We start from the raw sequence: 16,718 nt of genomic DNA on the forward strand, positions 1-16,718 counted from the left end.
ACACTCCAGAAATATCTTAAAAATTGCATTAATCACTTTAATATCTAATGCAGTGGTTCTCAATTTTTTTGAAGTCAGGGAACACTAAACTTTGACTTTTTTTTTTTTTTTTTTTTTATGGAGCAGTTACAATACATCATTTCAGGTTTGCCATCCCTGCTTTAAAGCTGAAGTGCACTTGGTCTAGTAGATGATGACATTGGTGTTTGCTAAATTACATTCCCATACAAAAATTATTTTACATTGTATTGATTTTTCTTTTGCAATAATTTTTAATTGTATATTTGTTTTTTGCGGAACACTTGAAATGACTTCACGGAGCACCTGTTATCCGTGGACCACAAATTGAGAACCACTGCTCTAATGTTTTTGACCATATTTAACCAATCTTCTTCGGGATAAACTAACAAAAGAAACGACAGTTGCATTTAAGTAGAACAAAAAAATGTAAAACATTTCAGAATATACAATTTAAATGGTTTCATTCTAGTCAAACACAATTGTTCACGTTGTAAGTTTATCCTAAATATGACTGAAAACATTAGAAATTAAAGTGATTAATGCAGTTTTTAAGGTATTTTTGAGTGTTTTACTATTAAGCATTCTATTTCTTAGTAGTAGTTTCTGATCTGAATTCTATCAGGTGTAATGAGAGCACTAATGCACAGGGAATTCATGAGTTTAATGGTGGGAAAGTCAGTTGGAGTGATATGGGTGTGAGCCTGAAAGTTTATTTTTATAAATTGTTTTATAAGTTGGAAAAATGCATTGAGTTTTCTGTGATGGCCTATTACAATGTGTCTCAACAACTTTACTATACTGTGAAATTTAAAAAGCACTGATTTCATATACAGGTAAACTACTGAATTTCTGGCACCTTTTGGTTCTAAACCACTAAACACTTTGCTGGACTAACCAGTCACATAAAATAATAATTCATCAACACACTTTGAACTCACTAATTATACACTTTCTATGTGTATATGATTTTTCTAACAATGATTTGCTTCTTGGAATCATTGTCTGCATAGAATTTCAATATTTTGTCTGTTTGCTTCTTTATATCATAAACAGTTGAACCAGTGAACCAATATGCTATGTCATACCAAAATACCACAACCAATCTTTATCAGCAGTTGTACTTTATGTTGTATTGATATGGATGGGTGTTTACATTTGACACTACCACTGACACTTATTTCTCTTAGAAGCCATAGCTGTGGTTAAATTTAAGCAAAATAAACTAAGAATATCACAAATTGCAGTATAAAGAAGAGCAATGTAAATAAGTCCATCCCCACAATGCCATCTGTGGTCATTCAGTAAACTAGTCTGAGAGCTGTGGGAATTTCAAGTTCCCTCTTGTAATTTTGTCCAAATTAAAGTAGGTTGCTAGGAATTTAGGTGTTGTACCCGAATTGAAGTAAAATGGATATGAAATTATTTTAAATCTTCAGGAAGATTGTATGTTATTTTATCTTAGATAATGAAAGATCTTTTTACAAATTTATATTGAGTTTGTTCAAGTAATAGAATGCTTGAAAATAAAACACCTTAAGGATTTTATCTTATATAATTTTTTTAATGATCATCTATCTATCTATCTATTAAAGTTTGTTTTTTGATGTACAGAAGTTCCTTGTCTAAAATCTTTATAATAGACAATAAATGTATGTTTATCAGATATGTAGTGTAATGACTTTATTTAAAAAAAAACAGTTTATGTTGAAATAGTTTTGAAGGAAAATTATAGATTCTTTTATATTTTCAATGTGGATGCTGTAAGTTCAAATAATCAGTGGCTTCCTGATTATAAACAATACATATCATTTGCTTCAAAAATTGTATCACTTTCAGGTTAGGCTGTTTAAAATATTAATTGTTAAAGAGACTTGTAGAATAAGTGGAAGATGGAACATTTTGAACTTAGTTCTTTGCATCACAGATTCTGAGAATGAGTAGAGTATCAATTCAACGATAAACTTTTCATTTGATGATTTTTTTTGTAGAAAGGAAAATATTTTGTATAAGCAGATAATTTGAGAGCTATTTGATAACTTTGTCATTATTTTCCATCTGATGTTAGCCAAAATGTTTTTTATGCAATACCTCAAAGCTTGATCCAAAAGAAACAAGTTTGTTCTCATAAACCAGCATAAAATTTAATGTATAGGATGAACATTTTGTGTTGATTTATGAGAACAAGTGTGTTTCTTTTGGGTTTATTCTTTACCCAGTTCCAAATGAGTTGTGTTCTTATGTGAGCATCAAAGCTTGAATACTAAATTGAGAGATAATGAATCAATTGAACAGCTGAAATTCTTTAAATTGAATTGCTAACATATTTTTGCCATTAATACCAGATTCAACAATTATATGGGAATCCAACAAACACCAAGACAAATATTCTTTAATCTTTTTAAGATTAAATAGGAATGAAAATACAGTAGAGCATCGTTTATCCGAATCAATTGGGGACGGGTTGTTGGATAACTGATTTTTCGGATAACCGATTATGTATGAAAAAATATATTAACCTATCCTATGTTGAAATTTTTCTCCGTTGCATGTCGCTTCGTGTTGAATTTTTGTCGATTTTAAGCCTAACAGAAATTTTTATAATAATAATCGAGGCTATTGTATTGTTAAAAGTTATTTCTTTATTTTGTACAAATAAAATAAATATATTGAAAAATATAAAAACAAAAAAATTATACTTTAGAAGTTAATCTAGTATCAAAAGCGTTCGATTCAGCACGATACAGTCCAACTGGAAAGCCTTTTCGGTTGACCGACTTTCGGATAAACGATGCTCTACTGTAATTATTTTCTAAAGATTGAAGTTGCCAATTGTTGTGTATACTCTGGTTTCAAAGATGAAGGGACATTCATCTTGGCTGACAGTTTTATTAAAGAAACTAATTTTAAAGACAAAGAGAACTTAAGTAACTACAATAATTTCATAGTTTGTATACATGAGAAAGTCCTACTTTTAGTTGAAAATTATTTTTTCTTATGAAATGAAAGTCTTTGACCTCTATCAATCACTAATGAAACTTTAAATAATAATCATATAATCAGCATTTTTCAGTTTTATTTTTGTTCTGATGTATTCTCTGCATTTTTCTATTCTCTGCATTTTTCTATTCTCTGCATTTTTCTATACTCTGCAGTTTGTAACTGTGTTCAAAAAGAATGTTTTTTTTTTTTAATTTTTATTGTCTGATGGAATTTCTTTAGCATATGCTTCTAATTGGAAAATCATTTCATTATTATTTTATTTATTTGTTTCTGACAAACGTCTTTTGTTAAGAATGAAGCTTAGAGATACAAGAATTTATTCAAATTAGAACTTCCTGAGAAGTAAGTTTGATAAATAAACATATTTATCTCTATAGTTGACATCATATATAGTATATTGTGTACGTAACTTTTTTGCTAAATGAAATTTTTCTTTTTATATGTTGTTTGTATAGACACAATTTTTCTTATTTACTTGTAAAGCAAATATTTGAAGATGAGTTATGCAAAGCATTTCTATTTGTTATAATATAATGAATTGAACTCAGATAAATTCATCTAAATAAAAAAAAAACAATTATGTAGTATTGTTAGATCAGTTTGCTTTTGTATGCTCTTATTATGTTTAGAAAATCAATTGGTTTTATTAATTATTCACAATTTTATTAAAATTTAGGAATTATTTCTAAATTTACAAGAGTTTAAAATTGAGAAATATAATTTTTGTATTTGTATGAACTTGTAAAAATAGCCTTGGTGATAGTGTTCTTAAATTTATGACAAATTTTATATTGACAGAATGCATGTTTTCTTCCGTATGTCTTTCAATTAGAAATGGTGAAGTCGTCATTCATAAAATTTTGTCATTTGAAAAAGTATAAATTGTGGCAAATTATGAAACAAATTTTATATTGTGTTAAATGATAACTTAAACCATTTTGCATATGGTCTTTTTTGAGAATACTGTGTTTTGATTTGTCAGTGTTTTGAAGCTATAGATTTTGGTCTATCTAGATTTTATTATAGTAACATCTCAATTATCCAAGGTAATTTGGACCAATGCTACTTCAGATAACTGAAAACATGGATAAAGCTGATGGCCATGGCAATTTTGGATTAAAAATTACAAATTTAAAACTTTTGAGCTACTTTTTATGCCTTAGTGAATTTAATCATATAGAAAATACTGTTCTTATATATATATATATATATATAAGATCATTTTATCATATGGCTAATATATACAGTAGTTTTAAGAATAAAAACATGTGTTGTTATAATTACAATTTAATATGAATGATTTGTCTGAAATTGAAATTAAATGATAAAAGGTAATGGAAACAAATCATTTTGTAATACATATTATCATTTTTAACTTACTTTAAAAAGTCATTTAGTTTTAGTTTTATAATGGTTTCTTTCTCCTTTTCTATGATATTCCATAGTTGCCTCAGTATCATTTTTCTATGTGGTTCGTCCTGAATATGTCAGGCTCTGTCCTTACTGCCTGATCATCCTCATTGTGAACTTGGCTAAAATAGCAATGGACATAGAAAAAAGGTCTTTTTAATGCACATAAAATGGTAAAAAGTGTCACCTTAGTATCAGTCACTTGCTCAGTACAGTAAAGATAAAATTATTATAGTATTTACACACTTTGTGCATTCAGAACAAAGCTTTTTTGAATTATAAGAAAAATAGTGTGACACCTTATCTATTTCTATTGAGAGCCCAGATAGTTTCCTAACAGTTCATTACATAAACGAGGATTGTTAGTTTCAGACCTGAACTTTACATGAGCAGTAAGTAATGGAAAATTGTTAACAAATAAAAAACCTGAAGTAATTACTACATTTAATAATGAAAAATGTATTTATTCTTCTAAGCCCAAATATGTACAATAACAAAATAAAGTTAGGAAAAATTCAAAATATAACAAATGGATATTTTATTAAATCTAAAAACAAAAAATATATATAATATATATATATATATATATATATAAAACTATATATGAACTTCCAATGCGAACCAGTTCAATTTCAATTCAAAATTTTTCCCTGAAAGCAGTTAGACAGGGGCAAGAAGCTACAGTACTAATGTGAGGTGGGGAGCATATATTTTGAATTAGATAAATGAAAAATCTGATTAAAAATTGCAGCTCAGTATTGTGATGACAATGTCACAATAAATAATCGCTCATTCTAAGATAGTTATGATTTAATTTGTAAGTCCCATCTTAGAATGAGCCATTATTTATTAATGACAATGTCAGTCATCAAAATACTGGGCTGCAATTTTTAATCACATTTTTTATTTATTTAATTCAAAATATGCTCTCCACCTCACATTAGTACTGTAGCTTCTTGCCCTGTACATCATATTTTTCTGTTAGCAATAGAGTTGTGCTGGTCATATGTCTAACTGCTTTCAGGGGAAAATTTTGAATTGAAATAACGTGATTTCAGGTTTGCATTGGAAGTTCATATATAGTTAATTGGGGCCTCCTGCCCCTAAGCTTTCTATATCTGCTTTTTACTTTTATCTATTTAACTTTGTTCTTGAGATTAAGGAAGGATGGACTGACAGATAGTGACAGTAGAAATTTATAGGTCTACACTTTTTCAAATTGCAGCCCAATTATCTCCACAAAACCAACAGGCAAAAATATGAAATGGAAATCTATTGAAAATTTTAAAGGAAATATTACAAATTAATTTTGCCTGTCACCCAGAAACTCTAACATTATTAAAGGAACTTGAAAGCCTTGCTTTTACCTCTTTTGATCCTTAGTTCCACCTCGTTCGATTTTGAACTTTACCTCTTCCTTATAGTGTGGTTGTGGTGACATTACATGATTGCACACACTTGACTCTGTTTATGTATTTAAGTGGCTAACATTCTTAATTCCAGTATCTTTCTTTAAGTCGTATCATTGCCCTTAATTTAGTCTTTTTATAATTTTTCATTATTGTTGTTTGGTGACAATTCGGGGTAGGAGATCATTCTTTCAACTTCCCGTGGAAGTCTCTGAGACATTGTTTCTGCGTTCGATGGCATAATAGGTTGCATCAGTCACCCTAGTAAGGTGAGTTTAGAATTTAGAATTTTGTCTGGGAAAGGTGCGGTAGTCTATTCTTAATGAAATAAAATGCCTCAAAATAAATAAGAGGACAAATTAAAAATAATCCCAAATTAAATGTAACAGATTGGAATAAACTCCTTATAGTGTTTACACTTACAGGTCCACCTCAGATAATGCAGAATCTGGGTTGATCAAGGCTACTGTATTAGGATTTTGATTATTGGAAATTTCAACAATTTTTTGGTCTAACTCATGATGAAATTCCTGAAAGTCCATATCTTAGAATAGAAGGAATAAAATAGATGTTAAATTAAATGCCAATTCAATCCATCAGATACATACACAATTTTATTACATAGTTTTTATGTATGTGTGTACATATTGCAGATTATAATATTGATAAACAGTATAATCTGTTAACCAAAGTATTATAAGTTAATATACTGTAGTATACAGTTCATAAAATAATGTTTAAAATGATAACACATTATAAAATGATTTATTTCTGTTACTTTTTATTTAACTTCAATGTGAGACAAATCATTCATATTAAAATGTTGCTACAATATTACACAGTTTTATTCTTATTGTATTTATTAGCTGTATAATAAATTATGTAAAAATTCTTCTTACATAAGATTAAATTCTATCTAAAATGCTCATTTTTGAAATTAAGAGATTTTTATAAGAAACTTATCTATTAATGTCATTTTGTCAAAGGATCACTTTTATAAAAAAAATCACCAGTTTCTTTAACTTTTTTTTTAACATGTGCAAAATGTATTATAGTTCATTATGAACTTTTATTTTATTTGAAAAATTATTTTTTTATTTGTGCTATTTATTTTGAAACAGTACTCTATTGTTTATCTTCATGAGAATAAATATCATTACAAAATTTGTTGTAATATTTCCTTTATCTGTGTTGGTAAAAACTGAAATTACTGAAATATTGAACTATAGTGGAATGATGTTAAAAATGAATTAAAACAAAAGATTCAAAATATTTTTCTTTTTTAGATAATTCCTCCAGAAAACTGGTATCCACGTAAAAGTGGGTATGATGATTTAGAGCTGTTAATTCCTGCTCCAATTTCTCAAATGGTAACTGGACGCCAAGGTTTATATCAGCAGTATAATATTCAAAAGAAAGCAATGACAGTGAAAGAATTTAAAAAATTAGCAGAGAGTCCTCAGTAAGTATTTTATTTTCAAAATTAATTCTACAAATATATATGTGATGAAATCTAATTTTAAAATATATAGTAGGTCTTTGATTTAACAGACAAAAAAATATTTAGTCCTAAAGGAAAAATTTAGAACTTTTTTTTTTATCAATGGAACTAAAAGGTTGTATCAATAAATATAAATTATTCAAAGTACATAAAAATATGAATAAATTATTATTATAATGTTAAATGTTATATTAAAATGTTATAAGTATGTTGGTAATATCGTATTAAAATACAATTTAACAGACTTTTGGCAATAGTGGACCACCTTCTAATTAGTTTATTAAATTGAGTTCTGTCTAATTAGTCTTATGCTGGTCAGTTTCATTAGAGATCATACTTGTATATAATGGATACAATTGAGGTGCATATAGACTGATTGTTGTGACAACAGCACACAATAAGGTTGATTACTGTTGTCAAAATCCAGTCTACCTGAAAATCCATCTAATTCTTACACTTTTGAGTATAGTGGAAAGCAAATAAGTTTTAAATATTAAGGAAGAAAGAGATTTCATTTTGCTTATATTGTTAAATATAAATACAGTAAACTCTCACTAATCTAGCCCTCAATTATCTTGCATTCCCTCTAGTGCATAGTGGTTCAGAATTATCAAAAAAATGATCAAAAATCATTGTGTTCTGAATTAATTTGAAAATATTTAAAAATTAAGAGTAGGATAAGTCAGGTATATAAATTTATAATATATATAAATTAAGCACCAAAAACCCAAAAATCCAGCAGGAAAATGTTAATAAATAACTCTTCCAAACATTTTCTTTCATGTTAAATGGTCATCTAATTGTTTGTTGTTGTTGAATACAATGTATAATAGCCTAAAAAACAATTCTCCAAATAATAAACAACATTCATAGAGGCTATTTCAAGTGATTCATAGATTCTATTAATGACCAAATTATCAAATGTATGTATATTTTTTAATTGATTGTGCCATTGCCAGAAGGAATATTTTAACATTTTACATATTGAGGCAGATGAGAAGCTTCTAAAGAAAGATTAACTCCACCATGAGATTATTTCTTGATGGTGTGTGAAAGGGACAAAGTGAGCAGACATATTTTTTAAAAGTACTGCCTATTTGAGAATTTTTGTAAAATTTCCAAATTTATACTTACAAAATACTTTTTCATAATTTTATTATTATTTTCTTTGTCTTTCTTTTAAAAATCTACTATTTCTGTACTAACCTTCAAAGAGGTTTTGAAATATGGTTATCAAAAATTTTTGAAATTAATACAACAAAATTTAAAGAATATGCACTAAATACAGTCAAATTATTAATAAAGAAATATATCTGGTTTTATATGCCATTGTGGCAATATGCCATATTATTGTATATATTAGATATAAGTTTAGTTTTAAGTTTTCTTTCTTCTTTGTTCTTCCTTTTTTTCTCAAATTTTTATTAACATTCCTTCTTGTGGGTGAGGTAACCCTTTCTACGAAACATGTTAACAATGGGAAGTGAAGTCCCTGAGGCTACTAGAATGATAAGAAGGTTCATTCTTGGTCAAACTCTCGGTGGAGGTAGGTAGACGTGTGAAAATTATGGCTCCTGCTCGTTGTCTAGAAGGACAAAGGGAGACTAAGGTGGCCTATAGAAAGAGAAAGGACCCCGCTAATGTAAAGAGAGAGAGAGAGAGACAATGTCCCTGGTATAAAGAGAATCTTTGAAGAGATCTAAAAAAAGATCAGTGAGGAACTATTTAGAATGGTTCCTCACTAGAAGAGCATTAATACCAAACAGAGAACCTGGGTATTCCTTATAACCTCTATCATACTAAAACTTCTTGCTATTCTTCCTTTCCTTTTTAGTTTATAATTTAGTGCAAGTTAGTCGTAAGATTACAAATCTGTCTTTTCTCATTTTTCACGAGCATGTTCTTTTGTTCTGTATTCGCTCGATTCCTCACCCCAGTTTTGGATATTGTATAACATTAAGAGTTGGAATCTGAAAGAATCCTGTATATTGCTAATCACGTGAAAAAAAAAATAAATTATTGTTATTTTTGTGTACTTCCTCGTGGATTATTGTACACTTGCATGAATATCACACCATCGTAATGCGGACCTATAAATTTTACCTTGAAAATACTCTGAATAAACGCAACTATCCATCACACAGGACTACACACCTAATGGAGACTGTGTGGTGGCTACTTGTCTTTTGTCTATAAACTAAAACTTTATCCTCCTCTTGTGGTAATATTGTCCAACATCCCCTTGTTATATTTTCTCCCCTGCCTCTTAATATTCTTTTTGGTTTTCCCTAGCTGGCTTGGTGGAGTTTTCCGGGTTTCCTCCACTCTTCCCCCAAATGGGAGCCAGCTCCCCTGAAAGTCCTCCCGGAAGGCTGCTATAACAACTCTCATAGGGTGTTGCATTTCTCCCCTATCACAGTTCTCTTCCAAATTTTGTTGGGCACTTTTATCACTGGACTGCTCACTGCTGCTTTCTTTCCTCAGCTGCTTTGAGTCATCAAAATACAGGTTAGGTCTGGTTTGGTTAACACTGCATACTGCAACTTTCCTATCAAACTTTCTTTCTCCTTGACTTCAAAAAATCTTGGTAAGTATGTTAGCACAAACAAAATATAACATGCAGAATAAAGATAAAACATAACATATAACATGTAAATTATGAGCCCTCACAAGGGACTAGTTTTCTTATGAGCCCTATATGGGACACTTATGAGCCCACCTAAGGACACCTTCTCCTAACAAATGCAAACCTACCTCACACACAACACACTGGGGCTTTTTTTATGCTCTCTATTGAGTGGTAAAGGGCCTTAAACCACAAAGAAAAAAAAAAAAATATATATATATATATATATATATATATATATCACACCATCAAGTATCCATGGATCTTTCAATCATAAAAACACCAGTTGGTTCTATCAATTATCAGAAGCACAGGAGACAAGAAATAAAGATTGAAAAAATATTGAGCATTTTGCTTGGAATATCTTGAATAGAAACAGTGATCTCCTTCACAGACTATTAGTAATTTCAGATCTATGCATCACAAGCATGCACATACATTGTAAGTAGTAGTATATGTATATAGAAATAATATAGGTTTTTTTTTTCAACAAGAATCTACAGAATTTTCAAAAGAAAGTGATGAACACTGACAAAAACTTTCAATCAATAGATAAGTAGTAAGTGTATACATTTTCAGTAATTCAATATTCTCACTAATCTGGCTGTTCCTTGCACAGGGATGTGCCAGATTAGTGAGGGTCTACTGTACATAATAATTATCATATACCAAAAATTACTTTGTGTATCTAAATTTCTAGTTCAAATATGCTTATCAGACTATTTTTAATGGGAATAGTCAATGGAGTTAAACTGTTAATCCTTAAAATAAACTTATTTTTTTTAATAAAATTTTTAAAATAATATAGCTGATTTATTATCTTTACAGATTTTTGTATGATTTAAATCATTGTAGTTGTAAGGATATTACGTAAACTAATGAATATGTAGACCAAAATTAAGAATTGAGAAAACGATATCGGAGATTATATTTTTGTGTGCAAGTTCATTGTTTAATGTAGTATTATTTTATACTTCATAAAATTAAAGTTGATTTTTAAATTAAAATTTTAACATATTTTATTTTTAGATATCAAACACCATCTCATTTTGATTATGAAGATTTAGAGAGAAAATATTGGAAAAATATTTCCTATAATTCTCCAATATATGGAGCAGATGTTTCAGGTTCTTTATATGATCCTAGTGTAGAGGTATGTAAGTGGATTAGCATTACATAGTGATGAAATTTAAAAATACGTCAAAATTATGAACTATATTCAGCTTTTTTTATGACAACTTATTATTCATTTATTAATGTGCTGTGCATATGTGCCATCTTATCTTTCTACACTCTTTTATCTAAAAAAATAAAAAACAAAGAGAGAACTTCAATATGAATGAATGAATTTTTGCTTATGCATGAATTAATAATAATGGAATTTTAAAAAAAATTAATTTAAATTCAAATCAAAACTAATTTGTCAAAATATTTATTTTGACAAATTAGTTTCATATCACAATTCACATTTTTACTTTAAATTAGTCCTCTTGCATCATTTAGAATATTTTAAACTATAGTTAATAGTGAGGTTGAGGCCGAAGTTTTAAATGCGAAAATGTGTATGTCGGACATTCAGTGCCATTTTCCTGTAAGCCTAGAAGTTTGACAATGGTGTTTGGAAAGTCAGTGGAATCATGCTCGACATTCCAAACGCCATTGTCAAACTTCTAGGCTTACAGGAAAATGGCGCTGAATGTCCGACGTACACGTTTTCGCATTTAAAACTTCAGCCTCAACCTCACTAATATATGTACTTAATAATAACTTCAAAATTTTTTTGTTTTACTTATGCTTGTTATTTTTTAAATGTATTATAAAATTCAAATTAATATTAATAAATGAATTAATATTTATTTTAAAATTTACTTAATTTCATGTCTAAAACATGTATTTATTTATACACTATTAGTTTAAATATTAAGTGGAAAGGCACAGATTGTCATGAAAGACTTCAGGAGATGAAGAACTTTTGCTGCCCAATGTGCCCAGGTGCACAGGTGGACCTAACTAACTAAATTTAAATATTGAAAAGTTTGAATGATTTGCTTTAATTTGTTACTTTAATAATTTGTAAATCTAAATTTGTTGCTAATGTTATTAGATGCTTCTATCATAAAGATTAATAAATTGATCCACTCTGCTACAATTTAAATGACCATTAAACTATCATTAAAACACTCGTCATTTTTTCAGTTTTATGAAAAATGAATAGTTTTTGTGATATTGGAAATATCTAAATGGAAATATATGAAAAAAAAAAATTTAGTAAATATTCTTCTAAAAGTTTTCGGTATTTGCAAATACATTATGATTATTTTGTTTTGTGAATAATTATTGCTTTACTTTTCACAGATATGCTATCATATTGAGCAGATCTAATGAAAAGTAAAAATATAAATTTATAAAATTTCTTTTAAATGAATGTGTACAAAGATTTTGTAAATCATTCTGTTAGCATTTGATTACATGATTTACATTTCATGTTTTAATACTGAATTATATTTATTTGAATTTCACTTCTTTTATATCTTTATTAAAATATTTATATTATTGATTATCATCTTCAAAATTGTACAAAATGCTCAATAAAATATTGAGCATTTGAATAAAAAAAAGGTAAACAAGGTAAAAAAAATTTAACATGCAAAATGAAATATTAAAAACAGTATAATTAATTTGCATAAATTTATATAAATTTTGTGAACTAGAAATTATATCAGAGTGAAAATATTTATTATAAATTAAATGTATTGTGAAAATTGATTTATTTAGATAAAATAATACAAAAAATGCAATGCTAGTATAATAATAGATGTTTTAATCTGAATTTCTGGCATTACAAAAATATTATCTAGGAAATAAATATATAAAAATTCTGAAATATCTTTTATTTTAAATTTTGATAAAACTGTACTTTTGTGTGACAGTTAGGAAGGTAGTATCTATACAAAATAAGCAACTAATAACAAGAATTTTTATTCTTAGAAAAATATATTGACAGATTTATGAATTATTGTAATTTGCTTTATTTGATTTGATCATTAGTATCTGAACTAAAAAATATTCAATTTTGAATTATTCTTTCTTATTTCTTCCAATTAATTACAATGAATCTGTGGGTAACATAAGGTTTAATCCTAGATATTTATGAATGAGAAATTAAATGTAAGAACCAAATGACTGCTGGAGTATATCAGGCTATATTAATGCTACTATTAATAATTAAATGTTAAGTTTTTTGACTTAAAAGTAGGTGTTAGGCACTATCTCTTGATAAATAAAATAATATAAAAATATTAATTTAATTATAATTTAGAATTTTCTGCAAAAAAAGAATGTGCCCAAAATAGGACTTGAACCTACCACTCCCACTTACTGTTCAGTTGTGTTGCCAGTTATGCTATCCAGACCTTCATCCACTACTACTATGCCAAATTACTTACTTTTTAATTATTAATAGTAGTATTAATATAGCTAGATATAATTCTGCAATCATTTGGCTTTAATCTAAAAATTGGGTTTTTAGATGTTTACATTTGTAAATATAAGAACATTTTAAATTTATTATATTGTGAAAATTAGTTAATATACAAGATGAAAAGTTTAGTGAATGGTCTCATAAAATAAAGGAAACAAGAGATACAAACAAAATACTTTCACTGGCATTCAAAGTAATTGCCATTAGCGACAACACACATTTGACATCAGTTGTACAGCTGCTGGAAGCTGTGAGCAAACACTTCTTTCCATATTGCATGAAGCACCATTGTCACATGTTGGATCTGTGCAATGTCAGAAAAGTGTAGTCCTTTCAGGCGGGGAACAAAAAGAAATCTGCAGGTTCCAGATATGGAGAATATGGAGAGTGTTGAAGAACTGTCATCTGGCATGTAGCGAGGAAGTGCTGTAATGTTCATGCGTTGCTCCATTTCGCAGTGACACTCCTTCTCACACTGATTGCGTTGCATTGTTTGCTGCCCGCATTTCTATTTAACTGTCATGATTTCAACACTAGGAGGCACTAGTTGGCAAGTCTCTCACTATGTTTGCATGAACGCAACATCCTAACCAGCACGGTTATCCAACTATGGGACCATTTACTGAACTTTTCAGACGCTCCTTGTAGAATATGATTACCTCTTACATAATTCTTTAACAAGAATCTTTCATGTTTTGAGACTGTCTAGAACGTTCTTAGTGTAAATATCAAATATTTTTTTTTCAGAGCACTTTAAATATTATAGATTATGTAGAAGATATATGAAATTAGCAGTCTTTCTTTCTTTCTTTCTCTTTCTAAATCATCTCATTACACATAATCATATTGAACTTTTTTAAGACTAAAATTGCAAATGAGTTGGTTATGCTATTCAGTTAGTGTTGTTTGAAGGTGATGAGTGTTATTGTCTGATTATAGAAAATTCTCATATATATATATATATATATATATATATATAAATCCTCTTATATACTCCATATATGTAAGCATAAAATCAAATAAATTATTACTGATTCACATTCATTTCTTTCTTTTTGTATTCACAAAGTCCTCTACTAAAGAGAAATTTGTATGCAAACTGTAATACTGCTACCAAAAGCATTCTTTTTAAACAATTTAATATAGATTAATATATTCCTGATTTTCTTCAGATAAGATACATTTTTAAATTATTTTGAAAACCAAATGTGATTCATATGTAAAAAGTGTTGCATTTTGATTCTCTTGACATGAGGTACATCAAGACATTCATTGTAATATTGAAATGGTAAGGGGAAATGTTTCCCCCTTTATATTTTCTCCTCAAATAAAAATTACATTTATGAAGTTTCCTGTATAAATGATTCCAACATTCTTTTTGTTAAGGGATCAGGAAGTTACTGATATATAATTAATAGTTGTTTTTAAACAGTTAATTGAATTAGCTGTTTGATGCTGAAGATAAATATTTATTTTTTTTACTGAAATATGAAATCTTCCTCCATTAAATTTTCAGTGTACCTTATTTGTTTTGTTAAAATCTTTTCTGAAGTCTTTAGATTCAAAATAATTCACTAGATTATTAACAATTTCAGATTAAGTATAGTCAGATTCAAGCTTTCTGATGACTTCTAATTTTAAGTGTTTCTTTAAAGATATATTGATAAATTGTATTGATCTTGATTTGTATGGATTTAAGTAGCAATTGTATGTCTTTACAGATATAAATTATTTTCAAGAATAAATTTTTTCATTGTGTTAAAATTTATTAATATTTTGTTTTTATAAATTTGAAGTTTAAACTTCACACTTAAAAAAAAATTAGAAAATGCAAGGAAATTTGAATTTAAAAAAACTTTATTTTGAAATTTTTAAAAACAAAAATTTACTTTAAAAGAAGTTCCTTATGATTGGCTTATTTTTGAATTTAAGGAACAGTATTTTGTTCTAAATAACCAGTTACATAAATTTGTTACTTCTGAAATTGAGTGAGCAAGATTCTAAATGTTTAAACTATTTTCAATTTTATATTTGATTTAACTTTTTTGGTTGTTATATTTTTACACATAACATTACATTGCAACATTGTATCAGTATACTTAGGGAAAGGATGGATGTTCTTTATCTTAATAGAATTGGAAGTTTTTGTCAAAAAGAAAGATTTTTTTGTATTAATTTATTAATATTAAAGATAAGATATATATAGTGTTGAATCTCTGTTTAGGGAAATCCTGTTGAAGAAAATTTAATATAAGAGAAACTGTACAACAGTATATCAAAAAATGTTGTTTATATAATGAAGTTTAGAATGGAAAATATTAATTATAATCTGTTGATGCCTATAGATGACACTTATCATTTGTTTTTACATTTGCAATGCAAATCTGTCTTCATGAAGAAAAAGAATTCAAGGTTATGAATCAGATGATGATGAAGAAAAAGAATTTATCTACAGAAAAGTTTTACTCTTTCTGTAAATAAATTTTTACAGAAAAAAAGTAAAAATTTTTCAATACAATTTTTTAGAATTATGAATAAATTTTATAGTTTAAATACATGTTGTGATTGTTTTTCAATATATATCTGATTAATAATTTTCTATAAAATTATTATAGAAAATTGCCTTATAAATATTGTAGGAAGATAGTTCTTTTGTTTTTATTATGCAAATGTTTTATTGTTTAATTTATGAAGTAAAAAATTTTTATTTATATAACATCTGTACTACTTACTTAAATAAAGGAAGCTTTGAAATAGAAATGAATTTATTGCAGGAATTTAATATCAATCGTTTAAATACTATATTGGATCTTGTAAATGAAGATTATGGTATTCGCATTGAAGGAGTAAACACTGCATACTTATATTTTGGAATGTGGAAAACTACATTTGCTTGGCATACAGAAGATATGGACTTATATAGTATAAATTACCTTCATTTTGGTGCACCTAAGTCGTGGTATGCTGTTCCACCTGAGCATGGTAGACGTCTGGAGAGACTTGCAGCAGGTAAGTTTTTTTATTAATAAATAGTTTTTTAATGTATGAAATAACATAACATACTTTACATAAGTTATATAGTTCTTGTTGTATTATAATATATATTTATGAATCACATTTTGTGTGGATCTGTGAGATAGCTATCACAATTAAAATTATTTTTCTTTTTCTGTAACATTGAAGAAATAAGTGCTACACATCCAAGCAATAAAAACACATAATCAAAACTTTACTCTCACTTTTTACTATATAGAAGTTAATATTATATGT

General features: G+C 27.6%; 1 protein-coding gene across 1 annotated transcript in view; it reads left to right on the top strand.

Moving 5' to 3' along the window:
* Window positions 1-16,718, top strand: part of LOC136982663 (lysine-specific demethylase 4C-like) — a 70,778-nt gene that overhangs the window by 25,116 nt on the left and 28,944 nt on the right. The window contains exons 3-5 of the mRNA XM_067279226.1: window positions 7,127-7,302; window positions 10,997-11,120; window positions 16,223-16,457. Coding sequence (XP_067135327.1) covers window positions 7,127-7,302; window positions 10,997-11,120; window positions 16,223-16,457 — 535 coding nt within the window. The remainder of the gene's footprint in view (window positions 1-7,126; window positions 7,303-10,996; window positions 11,121-16,222; window positions 16,458-16,718) is intronic.

This window comes from Centruroides vittatus, unplaced genomic scaffold, assembly GCF_030686945.1.
Source record: "Centruroides vittatus isolate TY-2023 unplaced genomic scaffold, ASM3068694v2 contig_862, whole genome shotgun sequence".
NCBI classification, from domain to species: domain Eukaryota; kingdom Metazoa; phylum Arthropoda; class Arachnida; order Scorpiones; family Buthidae; genus Centruroides; species Centruroides vittatus.